Source organism: Aedes aegypti, chromosome 1 (assembly GCF_002204515.2).
Source record: "Aedes aegypti strain LVP_AGWG chromosome 1, AaegL5.0 Primary Assembly, whole genome shotgun sequence".
NCBI classification, from domain to species: Eukaryota; Metazoa; Arthropoda; class Insecta; order Diptera; family Culicidae; genus Aedes; species Aedes aegypti.
In genome coordinates this window covers 162,520,148-162,542,709 of record NC_035107.1, presented here as the reverse complement: position 1 = coordinate 162,542,709, position 22,562 = coordinate 162,520,148, and the positions used below count along the sequence as shown (strand labels likewise).

The following is a 22,562-nucleotide window of genomic DNA, read 5'->3' as shown; positions in this document are numbered from 1 at the left end:
AATGATGTGTGCCTTGTTATACCTGCTGGATGCCGATTAGTATATGCGGATGATTTGAAAATATTTCTTATCGTTAAATCTGCAGACGACTGTAGGCAACTACAGAGACTCTTAGATTTGTTTTCCCAATGGTGCAAGGCCAACTTTATGTGCATAAGCGTTGGAAAATGTGCTGTGATATCATTCTCACGATGTAGGAATCTTTTGATATGGCCTTATACAATCAGAGGAAATGCGATTTAAAGAGTTGCAAGCTTTAGAGACCTCGGGGTGATTCTTGATAGCCAGCTTACATTCAGAGAACACTACTCGTACATTATTGCTAAAGCCAACAGGAGCTTAAGATTTATCTTCCGTCTGTCTAAGGAGTTCACCGATCCACATTGTTTAAAGCAGTGATTCCCAAACTTTTTTGACTTTCGCCCCCCTGAGGCCAATATATTTTTGGAATCGCCCCCTGATATGTTTTTGCAAAAAATGCAAAAAATCATTCAACTGCTTATAAGAGAAAATAACGCTTTGAATTTACTTAACCTAACTTAACCTAAACATAGAACGCATAAATCGTGGCAATAGAAGATTGTAACGATTTTTGCCTGAAATTATTAAGTATTTTATTTTACATTTGTTCCAATTTTTCAACATTGGATATTCTATGTAACTCATTGGTACTATACCAGGGAGGAAGCCTCAGAATCATTTTCAAAATTTTATTTTGAATTCTCTGCAGAGCTTTCTTCCTGGTATTACAACAGCTATTCCATATTGGTACAGCATACAACATGGCTGGCCTGAAAATTTGTTTGAATATCAAAAGCTTGTTCTAAAGACAAAGTTTTGATTTTCTATTAATAAGTGGATAGAGACATTTTACATAATTGTGGTTTGAATGCCCTCAATGTGGTTTTTGAATGTTAAATTCTTATCTAGCATGAGCCCTAGATACTTAACATCAATTTATTGGAAACCCTCTCATCGTGACAACATGTCTACTTGAAGGTTTCAAATAAAGAGCTTGTGGTTTATGTGGGAATATTATTAGTTGAGTTTTGGAAGAATTAGGAAAAATCTTCCATTTTTGCAAGTATGAAGAAAAAATATCCAAACTTTTTTGCAATCGACTACAGATGACACGCAGGCTACGCCCTTTGGCGGAGAGGCCTGTGTCATCCGCAAACAAGGATTTTTGACATCCCTGAGGTAACTCAGGTAAGTCAGATGTGAAAATATTGTATAATATCGGTCCCAAAATGCTGCCTTGAGGAACACCAGCTAATACAGGAAGTCTTTCTGATCTAGAGTTCTGATAATTAACCTGTAGTGTACGATTTGACAGATTACTTTGAATTATTCTAACAATGTATGTTGGAAAATAAAAGTTTTTTTTTAATTTTACGACCAAACCTTCATGCCAAACTCTATCGAATGCTTTTTCTATGTCTAGAAGAGCAAGACCAGTAGAATAGCCTTCAGATTTGTTGGAACGGATCAAATTTGTTACACGTAAAAGTTGATGAGTGGTCGAATGTCCATGGCGGAATCCGAACTGTTCATTGGCAAACATTGAATTTTCGTTGATGTGTGCCATCATTCTGTTCAAAATAACCTTTTCAAATAGTTTACTGATGGAGGAAAGCAAACTGATTGGACGATAGCTAGAAGCTTCTGCAGGATTTTTGTCTGGTTTTAAAATTGGAACAACTTTAGCATTTTTCCATTTGTTAGGGAAATATGCTAATTGAAAACATTTGTTAAATATATCAACTAAAAATGATAAGCTACTTTCTGGAAGTTTCTTGTACAAAATTCCATCATCGCCAGGAGCTTTCATGTTTTTGAATTTTTTAATAATAGTTCTCACTTCTTCCAAATCAGTCTCCCAGGCATTTTCGAAAACGTTCTCTTGATTGATAATATTTTCGAAGTCCTGAGTAACTTGATTTTCAATTGGACTAGTAAGTCCTAAATTAAAATTGTGCGCGCTTTCAAACTGCATAGCAAGTTTTTGAGCTTTTTTGCAATTAGTTAGTAATAATTTGTTTTCCTCTTTCAATGCCGGTATTGGCTTCTGAGGTTTTTTTAAAGATTTTAGATAATTTCCAAAAGGGCTTAGAGCCAGGGTCCAATTGAGAAATTTTATTTTCAAAATTTTTGTTTCTTAAATCTGCAAAACATTTCTTGATTTCTTTCTGCAAATCCTGCCATATAATTTTCATAGCAGGATCACGAGTGCGTTGAATTTGCCTTCTCCTCACGTTTTTAAGACGGATCAAGAGTGTAAGATCATCGTCTATAACCATGGATTCAAATTTTACTCCACATTTTGGAATTGCAATGCTCCTGGCTTCAACAATGGAATTTGTTAAAGTTTCAAGAGCATTGTCAATATCAAGTTTAGTTTGTAATGAAACGTTCATTCATTTATTTAGTTAACATCTACACAGATAACACTGAATCAACAATTTCACGCCACAATACTCGGTTCGTGGCCGCAACTCTCCATCCTCGGTTCTGCCCCACGCTCGCCAAATCGATACGCACTTGATCCGCCCACCTAGCTCGCTGCGCTCCACGCCTTCTTGTACCAACCGGATCCGAAGCGAACACCATCTTTGCAGGGTTGCTGTCCGGCATTCTTGCAACATGCCCTGCCCATCGTATCCTTCCAGCTTTGGCCACCTTCTGGATACTGGGTTCGCCGTAGAGTTGGGCGAGCTCGTGGTTCATCCTTCGCCGCCACACACCGTTTTCCTGCACACCGCCGAAGATCGTCCTAAGCACCCGACGTTCGAAGACTCCAAGTGCTTGCAGGTCCTCCTCGAGCATCGTCCACGTTTCATGCCCGTAGAGGATTACCGGCCTTATGAGCGTTTTGTACATGGTACATTTGGTGCGGGCGTGAATCTTTTTTGACCGCAGCTTCTTCTGGAGGCCATAGTAGGCCCGACTTCCACTGATGATGCGCCTCCGTATTTCACGGCTAACGTTATTGTCAGCCGTCAGCAAGGATCCAAGGTAGACGAACTCGTCGACCACCTCGAACGTATCCCCGTCTATCGTAACACTGCTACCTAGGCGAGCCCTGTCGCGCTCGGCCCCACCAGCTAGCATGTACTTTGTCTTGGCCGCATTCACCACCAGTCCAACTTTTGCTGCCTCGCGTTTCAGGCGGGTGTACAGGTCTGCCACCTTTTCAAATGTTCGGCCGACGATGTCCATATCATCCGCGAAGCAAACAAATTGACTGGATCTCGTAAAAATCGTACCCCGGCTGTTAAGCCCGGCTCTCCGCATAACACCTTCTAGCGCAATATTGAACAACAGGCACGAAAGTCCATCACCTTGTCGTAGTCCCCGGTGGGATCCAAACGAACTGGAGTGTTCGCCTGAAACCTTCACACAATTTTGCACACCTTCCATCGTCGCTCTTATCAGTCTCGTGAGCTTCCCGGGAAAGCTGTTCTAGTCCATGATTTTCCATAGCTCTACGCGGTCGATACTGTCGTATGCCGCCTTGAAATCGATGAAAAGGTGATGCGTTGGGACCTGGTATTCACGACATTTTTGGAAGATTTGCCGTACAGTAAAGATCTGGTCCGTTGTCGATCGGCCGTCAACGAAGCCGGCTTGATAACTTCCCACGAACTCGTTTACTACGGGTGACAAACGACGGAAGATGATCTGGGATAATACTTTGTAGGCCGCATTTAGAATGGTGATCGCTCGAAAGTTCTCACAATCTAACTTGTCGCCTTTCTTGTAGATGGGGCAGATTACCCCTTCCTTCCACTCCTCCGGTAGCTGTTCTGTTTCCCAGATTGTGCCTATCAGCCGGTGCAGACAAATGGCCAGTCTTTCCGGACCCATCTTTATGAGTTCAGCTCCGATACCATCCTTACCAGCAGCTTTATTGTTCTTGAGCTGGTGAATGGCATCCTTAACCTCCCTCAAAGTGGGGGCTGGTTGGTTTCCATCTTCCGCAGTACTGACGAAGGCATTTCCTCCGTTGTCCCGTCCTTCATTGCCTGTGCTCTCAGCACCATTCAGGTGCTCGTCGAAGTGCTGCTTCCACCTTTCGATCACCTCACGCTCGTCCGTCAGAATGCTCCCATCCTTATCCCTGCACATCTCGGCTCGCGGCACGAAGCCGTTGCGGGATGCGTTGAGCTTCTGATAGAACCTACGCGTTTCCTGAGACCGGCACAGCTGTTCCATCTCCTCGCACTCCGTCTCCTCCAGGCGGCGTTTTTTCTCCCGAAAGAGGCGGGTCTGCTGTTGCCGTTTCTGTTTATAGCGTTCCACGTTCTGCCGGGTCCCTTGCTGCAGCATGACCGCCCGCGCTGCATTCTTCTCCTTCAAAACCTCCTGGCACTCCTCGTCGAACCAATCGTTCCGTCGACTCCGTCCCACATACCCGACGTTGCTCTCAGCTGCATCGTTGATGGCTGCTTTTACTGTTCTCCAGCAGTCCTCAAGAGGGGCTTCGTCCAGCTCACCCTCTTCCGGTAATGCAGCCTCGAGTTGCTGCGCGTATGCCGCTGCGACATCCGGTTGCTTGAGCCGCTCTAGGTCATACCGGGGCGGCCGTCGGTACCGTACGTTGTTAACGACGGAGAGTTTTGGGCGCAGTTTGACCATCACCAGATAGTGGTCAGAGTCGATGTTAGCGCCACGATAGGTCCTGACGTCGATTATGTCGGAGAAGTGCCGACCATCAATCAGAACGTGGTCGATTTGCGATTCTGTCTGCTGTGGTGATCTCCAGGTGTATCGGTACGGAAGGCTGTGCTGGAAGTAGGTGCTACGAATGGCCATATTCTTGGAGGCGGCAAAATCAATTAGTCGTAGGCCGTTTTCGTTCGTCAGCCGGTGGGCGCTGAACTTTCCAATCGTCGGTCTGAATTCCTCCTCCTGGCCAACCTGAGCGTTTAGATCTCCTATGATGATTTTGACGTCGTGGCTTGGGCAACTGTCGTACTCGCGTTCAAGCTGCGCGTAAAAAGCGTCTTTATCATCATCAGTGCTTCCGGAGTGAGGGCTGTGCACGTTTATTATGCTGAAGTTGAAGAACCGGCCTTTGATCCTCAACTTGCACATTCTCTCATTGATCGGCCACCACCCGATCACGCGCCTCTGCATATCACCCATCACTATAAAAGCTGTTCCCAGCTCATGTGTATTGCCGCAGCTCTGGTAGATGGTATGGTTACCTCTAAACGTTCGCACCATTGATCCCTTCCAACACACTTCCTGCAACGCTACGATGCCGAATCCACGGTCCTTCAGCACGTCGGCGAGTATGCGTGTGCTCCCGATGAAGTTGAGAGATTTACAGTTCCACGTACCGAGCTTCCAATCGCTAGTCCCTTTACGTCGCTGTGGTCTTCGCCGATTGTCCCGGCTCGTATTCTCTCGTTGATTATTCGTTGCTTGATTTTTTTACGGCTGGCTTGCAGGGCCTGACACCAACCCCCTAGATTTCCGGAGGACCATTCCCCCGAAATGTTCGGAGGACCATAGTGCGCAGTTTAGCTTAGAGTCCTTCTCTGGCACTCGGACGATGATCAGCCGCCCCTGACATAGGGAACAGACGCTGTTGTGAGCCGCTCCTAACATGGAGTACAGACGCTCAAGGTTTGCAGAAGCATAAGCAAAAGCAAACCCCCCCTTCCCTGTCAGCATACGACCAAAGTTCCCACCGGGGGTTGGTTACCCGATCTTCCCTAAGGTTACTCGTACCCCGGCCAGTACCGCGAGGAGGTAGGGATAGGAGTTGCTGGGCAAGAGGCTAAGGACCGCACAAAGGGGTCTATTTTATTCCTTCGGGTACGCGAGGTACCAATGGTACGCCATGCCCAGCCATTTACCAACCTAATGAAACGTTAACATTGAGATTAGAGTCAATATACGTTTCATATATATTCCAATCGGCTCGTAAATAATTGAAAGTCGAGCTGATAGGATTGAGAATCGCTTCATGGGATATTTGAAAAACAGGGACATAATCAGAATCAAAATCAGCATGAGTAACTAATTGGCTACAAAGATCACTAGAGTCGGTTAAGGGTATTGAATTGAGAAATATCCTGAAGAGCACTCATCAAATAAAATTCTGCCGTTGGAATTACTTTGAGAATTATTCCATGACCGATGTTTGGCATTAAAGTCACCAATGACAAAACATTTTGACTTATTGCGAGTCAATTTTCGCAAGTCAATTTGGAGCAAATTAACTTGCTGCCCAGAGCATTGAAAAGGCAAATAGGCAGCTATGAAAGTATATTTACCAAACTATGTTTCAACAGAAACACCTAAAATTTCAAAAACTTTAGTTTCATATGACGAAAACAGTTGATGTCTTATACGCCTATGAAAGTTGATTGCAACTCCTCCACATGCCCCATAAGCCGATCATTACGATAAACAAAATAGTTAGGATCTCTTTCGAGTTATGATCCAGGTTTTAAATACGTTTCGATAATAACTGCTATATGCACGTTATTAACTGTAAGAAAATTAAACAGCTCGTCCTCTTTACCATACAGAGAACGAGCATTCTAATTTAATATATTTAAATTATTATTTGGATCGTAATCCAATAACAATTTGATTTGTAAATTTTACACCAAGTCATAGTGCTGGCTTTGAACATTGCATCAATCATTAGATTCAATTGTTCAGTTAGAAAATTAAAATCAGAAGCAGACATATCACTTGAACTGGGTACATCTGATGATTTCCCATTGGAATTTTCGGTAGACGAAGAAGCGGAGTAGGAATTACCTGTGGCGGTAGGGTTTTTTCCATTTGATTTGAAACAAGTAGAATGGGTACTCATGGGACGAATAGGGGAGGAGTTCAAATTACCTGCTACGATATCGGCAAAGGATTTTCCGTGGGTAAATACATTCGAAATTGAAAGATTCGAACGGCTACCCGACGGATTAAAATAAGTTTGTGAATTAGCATGATTATGATCTTCCTGATGGGTATGAGTCCTAATCAAGCGATCGTTATCTGAAAAATGAGCATTGTTCGATGCTCTACCAGGTAAATTCCGGAAACGACCGTTATCGTAACGGATGTTATCCTTCATCTGCTTGGCACGGGCCTCAATGACTCTATTGCGCGAAGGGCAAGACCAACAATTGGACTTATGATATCCCTTGCAATTGGAGCAAAAGAACTTATCGGAATCTTCCTTCACTGGACAGACATCCTTGGCGTGAGAAGAACCTCCGAAAATCATGCATTTAGCATCCATGCGACAATTTTTTGTACCATGACCCCACTTTTGGCACCGACGGCACTGAGTGGGGTTCTGGTAATTTCCTCCAGGTTTCTGGAAATGTTTCCACGTCACACGGACATCGAACATAAGTTTTGCTTTTTTAAAGCTTTAATATTATTTAGTTCTTTTTTGTTAAAGTGGACTAAATAATATCCTTGAGAAAGCCCTTTCCGAACAATGCCAGATTGGGTTCTCTTTTTCATAATGATTACTTGAACTGGGGAAAATCCAAGTAAATCATTTATTCCATTTTTGATCTCTTCAGATGACTTATAGTCACTTGAGAGACCTTTCAAGACGACTTTGAACAAACGTTCAGTTTTGTCGTCATAAGTAAAAAAATGTGCTTCTTCTCTTCAAGATGTTTGAGAAGAAGTTCGCGATCTTTAAGAGTTTCCGGCAAAACGCGACAGTCTCCTTTCTTTGCGATTTGGAAGGAAACCTTGATACCCCTAATGAAGTTCAAGATCTCCTGCCTAAATCCCCCAAATTCGGAACAACTGACCACGATAGGCGGCACTCTTTGCTTCCTCACTTGAATCAAAGAGCCTGGGCTAGAGGCTGCTTCGATTTGGTTTTCGGAAAATTTGTCTAGAGCATCGAACTGATTGCTCATTTCGATACAATTATTCATTTCACCCTTGGAAGAAAGTTCGCATTCCGGGGAAACGTCCTTTCTTCCATTCTTGCCACGTGTAGTGACAGTTTTAAAACCCACTTTTTTGGAAGGAAGTAGTGAATTCAGAGATTCACCCTTCCTTTTGTTAGTTGTTGATACCATGTTAAGTTAATACACGGAAGAAGACGTGACCTCCTAAGAGGTTTTTTCCCAAGACGGTGTCCAAGAAGGATTACCACCGCTAGCTTTCGCCAACGGGTCCAACGAAAAATCGAAGGCACGGGTCCAAACAAGGATCGTAAAGGGATCAATAGTAGAAAAAATAGTACTGAAAAGTACTGTTTTAGTAGCACTGAAAAGTACCGTTTTATTGCTTCAGGTAGTTAAAAAAAAACATCCAAGAGCAGAGAGAATTCGTGTACGCACAGCACGAAGGTACGATGCGCACTAGTGATTGATGTCTAATAGAGCCAAAATGTTATAGATGTCGGAACGGGCGTATTCGGCGTTCACAAAGTGCCGCACGATGTCTGTTTTCGACGAGGCGGGGTTTCGTTTTTTGAACGCGCACACTTCTGAACGGAGTTGCTCCACTGTTTTTGCAATTACGTTTAGAGTTCGACTCATGGTCGGGTCAAGATCAGTGCGGGTGAAGGTAAACCCATGCAAAATTGGCAATTTTTGTCATTTTTTTAAGGTTAACTACGTCTTACGGTAATATACTGGGTGTCAATTGAAAATCTAAAATGTTGAGACTGTTACGAAATTATGTAAGATTTTGAATACCAATAACTCAGCCATTTATCGGTAGATTTTCAATAGTTTCCCACCAATCGGTCGGAAATTTATACAACATTTTACTCAAATGGAGAAAGCTTTTGATTTTTGACGATAGACTGTCGAAAATTGTGAAAATGTCGACCCCTTTCTTACGCAACCAAACTCGTTCATATTGCCTTCCACGATTCCTTTGGGTTGGCTAGTGCACTATAAAAGCAAACCAATTTCTGCTTCTTCGCGCATTCTTCTTTTGACGTTAACTACGTCTTACGGCAATATACTGGGTGTCAATTTAAAATCTAAAATGTTGCGACCGTCACGATATTATGTTAGATTTTGAACTAAAGGAAGGCTGCAACTATGAAAATCGACTAAAATTCAAATGCAGAAAATCCCTTGGCGTGGTTAACGTCATGCGGTCATGTCTTGTACACAACCCCCTCTGATTTTTTTTAATACAAATGCCAGGGAATCCGGAATCGGACAGAATTGTTTCAAATGAGTTGAAAGATTTGGAAAATACTAATAATTCATGACTCAGTTATAAACACTGTAGAATTCATTGAACCGTGCAAATTCGTGTAGTCATTAGACATCCGTCCATCTGACTTAAGTTCTCAGAACTGTTCATGAAACTTGAATAGTGTTGTGTTGTTTTGTCAAATTACATTGAAATCGCCTGAAAATTGTAGAAAGGATCTTGAAAATTTGGTTGTGAAAATAGGTCTGGGACGCAAAGGTTAACAAGACTCGTACGTCAAATCGTTAAAACAAAATCTAGCTGAATAGAAGACAAGATTCTCACAAAATCATAGGCGTTAATTTCGCACAATTCTAGGACGAGAGCCAAACCCTGGCTAGGATTATCAAAACTATTGGGAAGACTTCTTACAATCTTATTCACAATTGTGTTGTGTTTCGATTGGTACCACTCGATTGAGTTAAAATTGAATTCAGATTGCCTTCTGCGTTCTCGGGTTCTCTCGTGGCGTAATAGATATTGCGCTTGTCTAGTGAATAGAGACTTGGAGTTCGGTTATTACCGAGAACACGTTTAACTTTGTAAATTTAATTTAAATTTGTCGAATAGTTAAGTATATATAACCCAGACAACCAGAAATCGCATGAAAGTTTACGTTACAACTCGTTTATTCATACTAATTACATCAAACTCGCTAAACACCGTGGATAAACTCGTCAGATTGATGAGTTTCCTCGCATAAAACACTTCTTTTCTGAGTTCATTTGTACATTTTGTTTCGTCTCGTACACACGTACAAAATAAGTCGAATCAATCCGTAGCAGCTGTCAAATCATCATTTGTTATCATAAGTTAAGTCGCATAATATTACAGGTTAGTTCGGTGGAATATGTATACACTCGCATTGTATGTTATTATTCATCACATAATATATGCACGCATATCGCCTCCACTTTTGTATGTAGAAGGCCGTTTCGCAACATCTTATAAGTGAAATTTTGCACATATAGCGCCTCCAGGTGATTTCTTTATACGTACATTTTGGTTCTCTGGGAATATTTACATTTTCTTCATTTTTACTAAACTAAATCAAATCTAAACGAATACCTCAGAATCTAAAATATTGCCTAAAATATACAAATCAGAATTTGATCGGTCAAAGTTACTGAATCGCCTTCCTTGGATTGCTTTGCTCACTGCTCATCATAAAGCGTTATTTATGTTCCAATCCTGCTTGATTCGCCATAGGTACATTCTTTGGCGTTCACTCGCGCATCAATCTATCAGAATAAGGCAAACAAAAGTAAAACGCTGGAAATCAAAGTTGAAATGGAATGTTTCGAAACCGTCGAGAATCAAATGGGTTCGTTTTTGGTTCGTTCGCGAGTACTTACATCCACAGGACGCGGAGTGTGCAAATTTACATTTGATCAAAATTGCTAGTAAATATTTGACGACTCCTTTTCAACCGATTCACTGTGACTGAACTTTCGAGTCGACGTTTCTCGTGTGCCCTGCTGCGATTTTTTATTTTCTCTCCTTTCCAATTCTCAGGAAAAATTTCATTGCATATCTGGTAAGATGATTATTTTATTTGCCAAATCCATTCAGGTTGTACCAATGATTTTGAGTGCCGGAAATCGAGTGCTAATGTTTCTAGAACAGGTGATTCCATCGTTGTCTGCAGCTGATGGATTATTAATTCTTTTACCGTGTTACGCTCACTGTACTGTAGCAATCAGATGGCCATGTTCACACGCTTATTCAATATTGAAGCATTTTGACAGAACTGAATGGAGAAGGAAGAAAACAAATAATATATCTTTAATTGCGAGCCAACAGGATTGTTAGAGCGCTAATTTAGTCCTAGCTTTTATAAGGGGTCATGCACAAATTACGTCACGTTCCAAGGGGGGGTGGAGGTGGTCGAGCCAAGAGTGATAAGTCTTACAAAATTTTCGGAGCGCTAATACAAAAATTGTAACAAAGGGTGGGAGGGGGTCGAAAATGTTGAAATTTAGCGTGACATAATTTGTGTACCATCTCTTATGGGAATTCCTCCCGTTTAGCTCGTGATGACATTAGTTAACATAAACGCCAAAACTTGAACCATATTTTTTTCCATATTTTACGGATTTTTACCACTTTAACAGCCATGTATGTTTGCTATTGCGGCAAGAAATATTGAGCAGCAATTGTCTATGCGTGAAGTTTATAAATTTGTTTTATCCAGTCCTCTTGTATACTATTAAATACGGTAACTGATATCAAATACCTCGAATGACATATTTCTGCTGTTATGCGAAAAGGGGCAATATAGATAGTAGGTATATAAATAATCGTAATTCAATGTAAAGCCTCTCTCCAGATCTGGCGGTCAATAAAAAAAAGTCAATATGCCAAATGCAACTGTTGGGGCTTCATCCAATCAACCTTTTTTTTCAATTCCTTTATTAGTATCATTCCAAACATTGCACTCATTTCTTATATCATGGTGTTCTGTGTTAGAAAACATTATCTTCCTAATTTGTTAATACTAAAATAAGCTTTTATTAACATTTTGTTAACAGTATATTACATTTCATTTGCCGTAGCAGTTCAGAATTTATATAGGTGAGTTGATTTCACCTGCTGACACTGCCCAGCGACGTTGACACGAAACAAATATCGTTCAAATTGCTTCAAAATTGATTAAATATAATCAAAAATGCTTTCTCACTTGTACCAATAGTTGCGATAGTGTTCTTATAATGGAGGATCCCATAAGAAAACAACGAATACCGCAACTATAGGAACACAAATTAAAAATTTACCCAAACTAAAGGAACAGTGTATCAATAGTGGACGTAGTATTTTTCACTGACATTCCTTTGGTTAGTGCGTTGAAATTATTTTTCTTATTTAGTAAATGGTCGTTGAAGGGCTTCATCCCATTACTCCAAACGCCATTACCCCGAACGCCATTACCCCGAACGCTACTACCCCGAATGGGTCATTATCCCAAACGCCACTACCCCGAATGAGCCATTACCCCAAACAGTATGAGATACAGTGCCGTATCTTGTTTTGCGGGCAAAAATGTTGACCATACTTTTATGAAGGATTGACCATTCATGTTCGCATCTCTTATTGGTAACTAATGGTGCATTCATTTGATCGTTTAAATGTTCATCATATATTTTCCCTTCTTTCATATGTCAGCTATTCATTCGAAATAGTTGATTACTGGGAAAGTGCCTGTTACTCAGCTCAGTGGGTACTTTCATAGTTCAAGGGATCTTTCACAAATTTAATAACGCCAAAACTTGCCATTTTTGAAACCTATCCACCCCCTCGTAACTCTTTTTGTATGGAAATTCTACAAATCTATAAAATGGGCTTTCAACAAAACAACCCTTTTTATTGACTGAGAGCTTTCCTTGTCAAATTACCATTCTTTTAAATTTGCCTCTATGCACAGGGGTGTCAAGGAAATTTTCAATGATAAGACTCACCACCGGAAGAATTCAAATCCATACTCTTAATATGGTCTTGCTGAACAGCTGCGTACTTTCCGGTATTTGAACTTCTTGGTGGCGTTCATTTTTCAATTTTGTTTTTAACAAAGATTTTCCTTTCTTATGAATATAGATTGTGCGTTGTTACAGTGATTAGTCCCGTCATAGCTGCAAGCATTTTACCAGAAATTTGCCCTTCCTTCTTAAATAGACTATTCTTTTAAATTTCCGTTGAATTAGCTAGTCACTAATGTTTTCAAAGGGAAAAGTTTGTTTTATAAGCAAAATATACTTAAGGCATTCATTGAAATTAATATTGCTGTCGTTCTAATGATATATTTTCCTTTTTTTATCTTATTGTACTAAACTGCTTGCCACTTTTCAACTATTATAATTTATTCATTGTCTGGAATCAAACACTACTATTTTAAGCGGTTATTTAATCGAAATTCAGCTAAGTGATCCTACAAACCAATGAAAGATCAGAGGTCACAATTTTTCTAACATGTACAAGTGTTAAAGCGTTTCTATGCCACAGCCACTATTGTCTGTCATATAGGTCTTTGCGGGTTTCATAGAACACCACTTGCAGCGATAATATCAGGGTGGTCTTCTACTGCCATCGTTTACGAAACAAAATCTTTTGGAAGATCTTAATGCTAATCTAAAAAAAAACTGAGTGAAAGAAGTGGGTAGCAGCGTCCAAAAGGAGACTTTAATACATCCTAAATTTGTGCATATTATAGCTCTCCTTTTCATAATAAATTCACCCTTCTTTTCGGAATAGGCTGTTCTTCAGAGAATTGCAGTATGGCTGTGTGAGATTCTACCCCATTACCCCAAATGGAATTTCCCCGAATGCCATCACCCCGAATTCCATTACCCCGAATGTACCATTACCCCGAATTCCATCACCCCGAATGCTATTTCCCCGAATTCACAATTATTTTGACATCATGATATTAATGACATTTCCCATCATATTGGAATTCGGGGTAATGTCATTCGGGGTGATGGGTCGTTCGGGGTTTTGGAATTCGGGGTAATGGCGTTCGGGTTAATGGCATTCGGGGAAATGGGATTCGGGGTAATGGGGTAGAATCGCTGTGTGAATCTCAACAAAATTAGAGGACAAATCCAAACGAAACTTAGTATATAAAATTTATTTGCTGAAAATCTAGATCCTTTTTATCTTCTTGAATTTGAAAAATACATTGTAAGTTACAGCCAAAGTTGTTTAATTTTCATATGGAATGGTGCAATTATTTCCCCACCTTCTAATTATAATTAGTCTGAAAATGTTATGTATTCGGGGTAATGGCGTTCGGGGTAGTGACCCATTCGGGGTAGTGGTGTTCGGGGTAATGACCCATTCGGGGTAATGACTTTCGGGGTAATGGCGTTCGGGGTAATGGCATTCGGGGTAGTGGCGTTGGGGGTAGTGTCAAAAAAAGTCTATTTGGAGATGTACCCTATACTGTACAAAATATGGACATATTTTGCGCTTCTTAAATTGTGAGTGATTAAATGAAGTTGAATCGTGCTAGTGGAGTTTATTTGAAGATGTACCCTATACTGTACAAAAATTCGTTTTCAACATGTAAACAGTATTTGAGATTTTAATCTATATTAATAAAAATGGAATGGTGTTTGTATGTCACGAAATGACTTACGAACGGGTCAGCGGATCTGAATGTTATTTTCTCCGTTTTATTTGTCACGGGTTTCGACGTGTTTGTGTGTATAAAAATCCAAGGATATTCATCGGGAAAGTCGGAAAAACGAGAGTGAACGGAACTGTCATTTTGTATGAGAAAACCATAGCGTTTTTCAACAGTCTACTTGATGGCAAGACGCCGGGCCCACTAGTATTAAAATATAAGCGAAGTATCAAATTTTAGCGTAGTTTAGTGCTTATCTAATAGAATATTACATACGATGTAATCGAAAGGTCTATTTCGTATGAAATAGAAGTAAACATAGCATTTTCAGGCATTTAGTATTGTAGACACTGCTGAATTAATCAATAAATAGTTAAGCATGTGATAAACTATGTATTAATCTCTTGTCTGTTTCTGGTGTCAATATGACCCCACTTTGAAGGGCTCTAATTTTTTCAACAATGAAAGTACAAAATATATTGCTCTCATATTCCAGGAATGTTTTAATAGAAGTGTTTACTATGTAATTATGTACAAGAAAATCTATCAAAAACAGTCATTTTTTTATTATTGGTCACCTGATCACCAGAATCTATGACATTTGGTCGAAATACATTTGGTCGAATGACATTTAGTCGAATGACATGTGGTCGAAAGTACATTGGATCGAACGGACATTCCGTCGAATGGACATTTGGTCGAAAATGTTTAGTTGCAGCAGAAAGCTTATGATATTTGGCTGAACCGACATTTCGTGGAAAAGATAGTGGTATAATCCAAATAGTATGAAAAAGAAGGTTAACGTTTAGTCTGATTATCGTCGAGAGTAGCATTTTGTCGCTAAAATAAAAGTGATTGAATAATTGAAAAAGTATCAGGCATTTGACCAATAATCCATATGTGCAATCCATTTTTTGTTGCCTCAGTTAACTCGTCTTCCCTTTCCCGATACATTGAATTAGCACAATTTTAATTGTTGATAATTCTAAGCTTTTATTGCAAACTCTGTTTTCCACCCGAAGTCATCAACACTGTCAGCAAAGCCATATATTTGCGTGAGGAATATTATTAAGCTGGAAGTCACAATAAGCCAATTGGCCATAAGAAGAGTTACCAACACCTAACAATCACATCGCCATGAAGGGTTGTCTTGATGAAAATGTTTCCTTCCGTTTTATTCCTGATTTCCGCAATACAAAATCTTGTCCACGTCCGTCAGCTGCAAGACATGGAATTCAAAGAATGATACCGAGTTTTCTCTCCGAATGCTTCCATCAGATGAAGATCAGCAGTTCATTACGAAGAACGATGACATTTCAAAAGAATAAAAAATAATGAAAATATTATGTTCGCATCGTTGAGCAATAAAATAACTTGTTTAGTAAATAGTTTTTCAAAGAATAATGAAAATTTCAAAGAATAATAAATTCACTAGAGACAAATATTTCAGGCAATGTACATAGAACATACATCTTAAACAAAACGTCATTCGACCAATATAAATATTTTAAAGCAATTCGACCAAATGTCCATTCGACCAAATGTCCTTTCAATCAAATGTACTTTCGACCAAACGTCATTCGACCAAATGTCATTCGACGAAGTGTTTTAAAGCCGATCACCAATAGTTTGAGAATCAGCTACCGTAATCCGGGGTAACATTGATCAGTTTTTGAGATATTTCTTTAATTTTTCATTTGAAAATCCAAATGTCGTAAGTTTTGTATTTTTAAAACAAGTACTGGTGCCCGCCGCTCGTGTCCATATACTGTATTTTTGTTTTCAGTAGATTTAATTATGTTTAAATAAAAGTTTAAAGTGATTTTTTGAATTAGCTGATATGGGGTAACATTGATCACCCATGTAAACAATGTTCAATTATATTGAAAATGTCGTTACTCACTTAAATCATGGCCCCTAAAGCCGAATACGAAGACCAAACTCTTAAAAGTCATTTACTTTTTGAGTAATTTCAATAATAAAAACACTTCGAACCGCGGAATACGCCTACAGGTAGGCAATTTTCTAAGGAAATTCTACATTCTTAACAGTAATTCGTTATTGCTGCCAAATTGAACATTCTTATGATTATTTTGACAACGGAATCGTTTTTGGCGATGCCATTTTTAGTAAGAATCACATTTTCCTTGCTCATATCGCTTGCACAACTTATGTGAGACATGAATTTTCGGTAGTGTCATCCTTAACCATTGATATCGTTGTTTCAAAAAGTTGTTAAATTTACGCATGAAGTAGATGCAATTTTCGAAAACATCTTGATTTTCATTAGCTCTTGAATATAAGAAAGAGAAGCGCAATTCAAGCTTTGGAAATATTTCATCAATAAATGATGATACGAACTTTTTACGAGATGGGTCATTCCGATCAATGTTACCCCGCTGATCAATGATACCCCGGATTACGGTACTTGAAAAGATGGTTCGCACATTTTTCCTATGACGGTATGTGGCGTGTTAATGTATACGTTTATTGATTGCTCTCACCATATACGTCAAAATCGTAGAACATTATTTAGAAAATCGTTCAGTTCATATGGTAAATACCATTGCTCACCTAGTTTTTGTAGCTTAGCTTAAGCATTTTTTCCCAGCTTTCTGATGGTGATCTCAGAATTCAAAACGAGCGGTGCGCTAATAAGGAAAAAACGATTTTTCTAATAAAATTCAAGATGGCGACCAAATTTAAAATGGCCGCCAATTTTTTGAAAACTTCAAATGAAAGCTATATCCTTTCTCTAGACGATACCACTAAGTTTGCTAAGTGTTCCAAGGGAAATATGTGACATATCACGTAAAGAAATACCCAAGATTTATCAAAAAACGGGCTTCTTCGCAAACTGTTTAGCTAGCTGGCGGACGAAGGGTCTACCAATTTGAGAAAACCGAAAATTAGCGATCAGTGACACTAAATTGGAATTCTAACGAAGGGTGCCGATGGCGGAATGGTTTCAGCGAGAATTGCTCCACTATGTAAAACTAAACTTCATAAAAAACGAACTGCAACAGGTTTTTTTCGTCTTATTTTCACATATATTATTCATTTCTACTGAAGTTTAAATGCCCTCGAACTTTGACTCATTTTGCCTCAAGGAAAAAGTGAGCACAGTTTATATATTTTCAAGAAAAAGTTGTGTTTCTGTTTATTGACTGCTTTTTTCAAAAACAAGAATGTCAAATAACTAATCGATGTAATATTCAGTGGAACAAAGACTAATCAACAAAGAAGACAGTTGCTGTCAAAAAAGTGAAAACTGAATCTTCAAGACACAAATGTTAGTTAGCCATTTAGGTATCCAGTTCTCTAGTTAACCCTCTAATATCCAACCCCGCCTTCAGACGGGGTACACTTTGGAATTTTGTGTATTTTTTCGCAGCTCGGAAATCAAAATGATTTTATTTTTGGCTTAAACGTTGACTCATAACACGCATATGAGAAAAGTTTTTCATGACTTTTGAAACTGTTTTGAATTGTTTGAAAAATTGTTTTCTTATATAACCTACAAATGTCTGGGGTTTATTTAACGTGTAATATAAAAAATCGTACCTTGTTCTACTATTAACCTATAACAAAAGAAGAGCTTGGTGCTATTAAAATAATTTGAAACACATTTGATTACACGGAAAATAAAAATATTTCCAGAAAAATGTTAAACATTTATTATTTTTAAAAGTACCGTAAAAACTTATGCCAAAAATCAGTAACTACAAAGAGCTTCGAGAAAAAATGAAAAAGAATAGGGATGTTCAAGAATAAAAATTTTGAAAATCAAAAACCAAAATTCATAGATTTGCGAATAAAAATAAATCAAATGCCCAAAATGTGTTTAGAACGAATTAAGATCAATATGTCCGCGATACCTGTAACCAACCATTTTTCAGTTTTTTATTTAAAATTTTTGATTTGAAAAAAGCATTATTAACTGCTTATAGTATAGAAAGTATGTTTTTGGAAGAATTAAAATGGCGCCCTACTCTCTCATTAGGTTTCATGTAGTTTTGAGTGGATATCGATTAGACTGTTAAAAAGAGAAAAAGCGAAAAAAAGGTGAAATTTCGTTGCAGTGTGTAATCGAATTGTGGTGTGAAATACAACCGTCATTATATTTTTTTATAGTAATCCCATGTTGCATTACTCATTAACAATACATGCTATCTAATGAGCCAGCAGGCAGTTGGCCAGTAAAAAAAATTTTTTTTTCGCAATTGAGTGGTATGCAAACAAAGCTTTATGCATCGCCAATCATTTCAAATCATAGAACCTAAACAGTTGGTTAAGAATCCTTATTTCTAGTTGATCTAAATATGAGAATAAAACTCTGATATAATGGAGGCATTAGATAAGTTCATGCTTTACACAAAATACGTGCGAGGTCTTTGTTCAGTAATAGGGCTGGATATATTGGATCCCGATTACAAAAAAGGATTTAAAACTTATTTCACCTTCTTCTTAATGATACTTTATGTGGTGCTGACTGTGAATTCACTTCTCACAGCGAAAGGTAGCACAGAAGTGTTGATGGCATTATCGTTTGGAGGATTTTTCGGGCAGTGTTTGTTGAAGTTAATTTTCACACTGGCCAATCGAAAGCAATATTACGTGAATCATACAAATTTGAAAGAATCCATTTATTTCAAATACCTACATGGATCTGAGAAAGAGAAAAGTGTTATATATAAAAATGTTTCTCAGTTGCTCATGTTAGTTAAAGTTACGTCATTGTTATACCTTTCATCGATTTTCCTATTCTCATTATATCCAGCATATATGTACTTTTTCGAAAATATCAAGGTTACAATATTTCCTTTACTGGTCCCAGGTATTGATATCTACTCGGCATATGGCTATGGATTCACGAATATGATTCATATGTTCTTTGGTGTATATGGCTTATTTGGGGCTTTATCGTCCGATACAGCTTTCATGATGTTCGTTTTTCACATTGTTTCGTACACCGACCTTTTACAAATTCACTTCCTTTCATTCGCCGAGAAGCTCACTTCCATTGAAGTGAAGTATAAAACAAAAGACTATGCTGCATTTTGTAGTAGTAAAATGAGGGAACTGTATGTTAGTCATAAGGAAGTAATAGACTTTTTATCTTCGCTTAAAATGTGTTATGAAAGTATATGTGTAGTGCAAGTGGCAACTTGCGTTGTGACTATTTCACTTAACTTATTTCTTGCTCTAATGGTATGTTTGTTAAATTCAACTAGATGTAAGTTTATTATTCTTTTATCTATTTCATTCATTTCAGTCTGACTGGTACGCAACATATGGATTCCTGCTAGCATCATTATTTCAACTTTTCATCTACGCCGTTCTTGGAACACTCATCCAGCTAATGGTGAGTTAAAAAGTAAAAGCTTAATCTTACATAAAATAATCTATCAAGTATTTTTCAGAACGACAAAATAAGTACACTTGTGTACGATGCGCCATGGCATTTATTACCGAATTCAGACAAACGATCATTTCAGTTCCTGCTGTACAAAACACAAAGACCAATCGAAATGTTTGTGAGAGGCTTAGGTCCCTTAAATGTGGAAACGTTTACTGAAATTATGCGAATGATTTATTCATCGTTTACCATGTTGTACAGTTTCATTGTCGAATAAATATTTTGCATGATTGTTTGGTGTGAATTTGCTTTATTTTGCACTGCAATACATATTTCTGCTTTAACTTCTACGTGTTTTTGGTTAATCTTGGCAACCATGCAGACAACATATACTCTTTTTCATCCCATTCAGGGCCGTATTTACAGGGGGTTTATGGGGGCATGGCCCCCGTCCCCAGGGCTGGCATCAACTCGCACAATGCGCGCAAAGAGCAGAATTTAACCACTGCACAAAGAGGAGACAGACGTGCACAAAGTGTAACAACACGAACACAACGAGGGCACGCAGTAGGAAAGAGAGTGTAAGCGATTACGCAAAGTGTGTTGGCAAAACATGCACAAAGTGTACACAATTTGGCTCTTTTTACCTTATAGGGGAACTGGGGGTAATTTGCCCATAGGGGGCAAAACGCGCCACATTCGATTTGGGAGAACGTGTGTTTTACAATGCTCTTTTTCACCCTAGATCATGGAGAATGGATAAAAATGTTTCTCGTAATATATTTTTAAGTGTTTTTCTCAACAAATTCGTTAAAAACGTATAAAAACGTTTTTCACTGTTTTCGTTGCAATTTTGTGCGGGTTTCAAGGTCAATTTCTAGGTCGATGAATAACCAAATTTGCACTCCATTAGGGGAATCAAGGTTTCCTTCCAAATCGCAAAGAAAGGAGACTGTCGCATTTTGCGAAAACTCTTAAAGATCTCGAAATTCTTCTCAAACATCTCGAAGAGAAGAAGCACAATTTTTTTACTTATGACGACAAAACTGAACGTTTGTTCAAAGTCGTCTTGAAAGTCACCTGAAGAGATCAAAAATGAAATAAATGATTTACTTGGATTTTCCCCAGTCCAAGTAATCATTATGAAAAACAGAACCCAATCTGGCATTGCTCGGAAAGGGCTTTCTCAAAAATATTATTAAGTTCACTTTAACAAAAAAGATCTAAATAATATTAAAGCTTTAGAAAAGGCAAAGCTTATGTTCGATGTCCGTGTGGCATGGGAACATTTCCAGAAACTACCAGAAATTACCAGAACCCCACTCAGTGCCATCGGTGCCAAAAGTGGGGTAATAGTACAAAAAATTGTCGCATGGATGTTAAATGCATGATTTGCGGAGGTTCTTCTCACACCAAGGACGTCTGTCCAGTGAAGGAAAATACCGATAAGTTCTTATGCGCCAATTGCAAGGGCAATCATAAGTCAAATTTTTCTGGTCTTGCCCATCGGACAAGAGAGTCGTTAAGGCTCGTGCCAGGCAGATGAAAGATAATATCCGTTACGATAACGTTCGTTTCCGGAATTTGCCTGGTAGAGTATCGAACAATGCTCATTTTTCAGTTAACGATCGCTTGATCAAGAATCATACCCATCAGGACGATCATAATCATGCTCATTCACAAACTAATTGTAATCCGTTGGGTAGCCGTTCGAATGGGGCCCAGATAGCCGTAGCGGTAAACGCGCAGCTATTCAGCATGACCAAGCTGAGGGTCGTGGGTTCGAATCCCACCGGTCGAGGATCTTTTCGGATTGGAAATTTTCTCGACATCCCAGGGCAAAGGGTATCTTCGTACCTGCCACACGAGATATACACATGCAAAAATGGACGATTGGCATAGAAAGCTTTCAGTTAATAACTGTGGAAGTGCTCATAAGAACACTCAGCTGAGAAGCAGGCTTTGTCCCAGTTGGGACGTAACGCCAGAAAGAAGAAAGAAGCCGTTCGAATCTTTTAATTTCGAATGTATCTACCCACGGTAAATCCTTTGCCGATATCGTAGCAGGTAATTTGAACTCCTCCCCTATTCATACTATGAGTACCCATTCTACTTGTTTCAAATCAAATGGAAAAAACACTACCGCCACAGGTAACATCTAATCCGCTTCTTCGTCTACCGAAAATTCTAACGGAAATCATCAAATGTACCCTTTTCAAATGATATGTCTGCCTCTGATTTTAATTTTCTAACTAAACAATTGAATCTAATGATCTAATGATGCAATGTTCAAAGCCAGCACTATGACTGAAGCAGTCCAAATAGGTGTAAAATTTACAAATCAAATTGTTATTGGATTACGTTTTTCTAATGGATTCAAATAATAATTTGAATATTTTAAATTGGAATGCTCGTTCTCTGAATGGTAAAGAAGACGAGCTGTTTAATTTTCTTACAGTTAATAACGTGCAAATAGCAGTTATTACTGAAACGTATTTAAAACCTGGATCTAATGATCGACTTGATGGGGCATGTGGGGGAGTTGCAATCATCATTCATAGGCGTATAACATCAACTGCTTTCGTCATTTGAAACTAAAGTTTTTGAAACTTTAGGTGTTTCAGTTGAAATACAGCTTGGTAAATTTACTTCCATAGCTGCCTATTTGACTTTTCAATGCTCTGGACAGCAAGTTAATTTGCTCCAAACTGACTTGCGAAAATTGACTCGTTATAAGTAAAAAATGTTTGTCATTGGTGACTGTAATGCCAAACATTGGTCATGGAATAATTTTCAAAGTAATTCCAACGGCAGAATTTTATTTGATGAGCGCTCTTCAGGATATTTCTCAATTCAATACCCTGATAGCCCTAC

General features: G+C 38.8%; 1 protein-coding gene across 1 annotated transcript; it reads left to right on the top strand.

Moving 5' to 3' along the window:
- The first annotated feature begins 18,616 nt into the window (after nt 1-18,616).
- LOC23687647 (odorant receptor 10a) lies at nt 18,617-19,965 on the top strand. The gene is made up of 3 exons (XM_011495452.2): nt 18,617-19,540; nt 19,605-19,694; nt 19,753-19,965. The coding sequence occupies exons 1-3, from the start codon at nt 18,674-18,676 to the stop codon at nt 19,963-19,965; spliced, it is 1,170 nt and encodes a 389-aa protein (XP_011493754.2). The 5' UTR covers nt 18,617-18,673.
- The last annotated feature ends 2,597 nt before the right edge of the window (nt 19,966-22,562 follow it).

Coding starts and splice junctions, on each gene's coding strand:
- LOC23687647 (XM_011495452.2), top strand. CDS start 18,674: ATGGAGGCATTAGATAAGTTCATGCTTTACACAAAATACGTGCGAGGT. Junction 19,541..19,604: donor ACTTATTTCTTGCTCTAATG/GTATGTTTGTTA, acceptor CATTCATTTCAG/TCTGACTGGTACGCAACATA. Junction 19,695..19,752: donor GAACACTCATCCAGCTAATG/GTGAGTTAAAAA, acceptor AGTATTTTTCAG/AACGACAAAATAAGTACACT.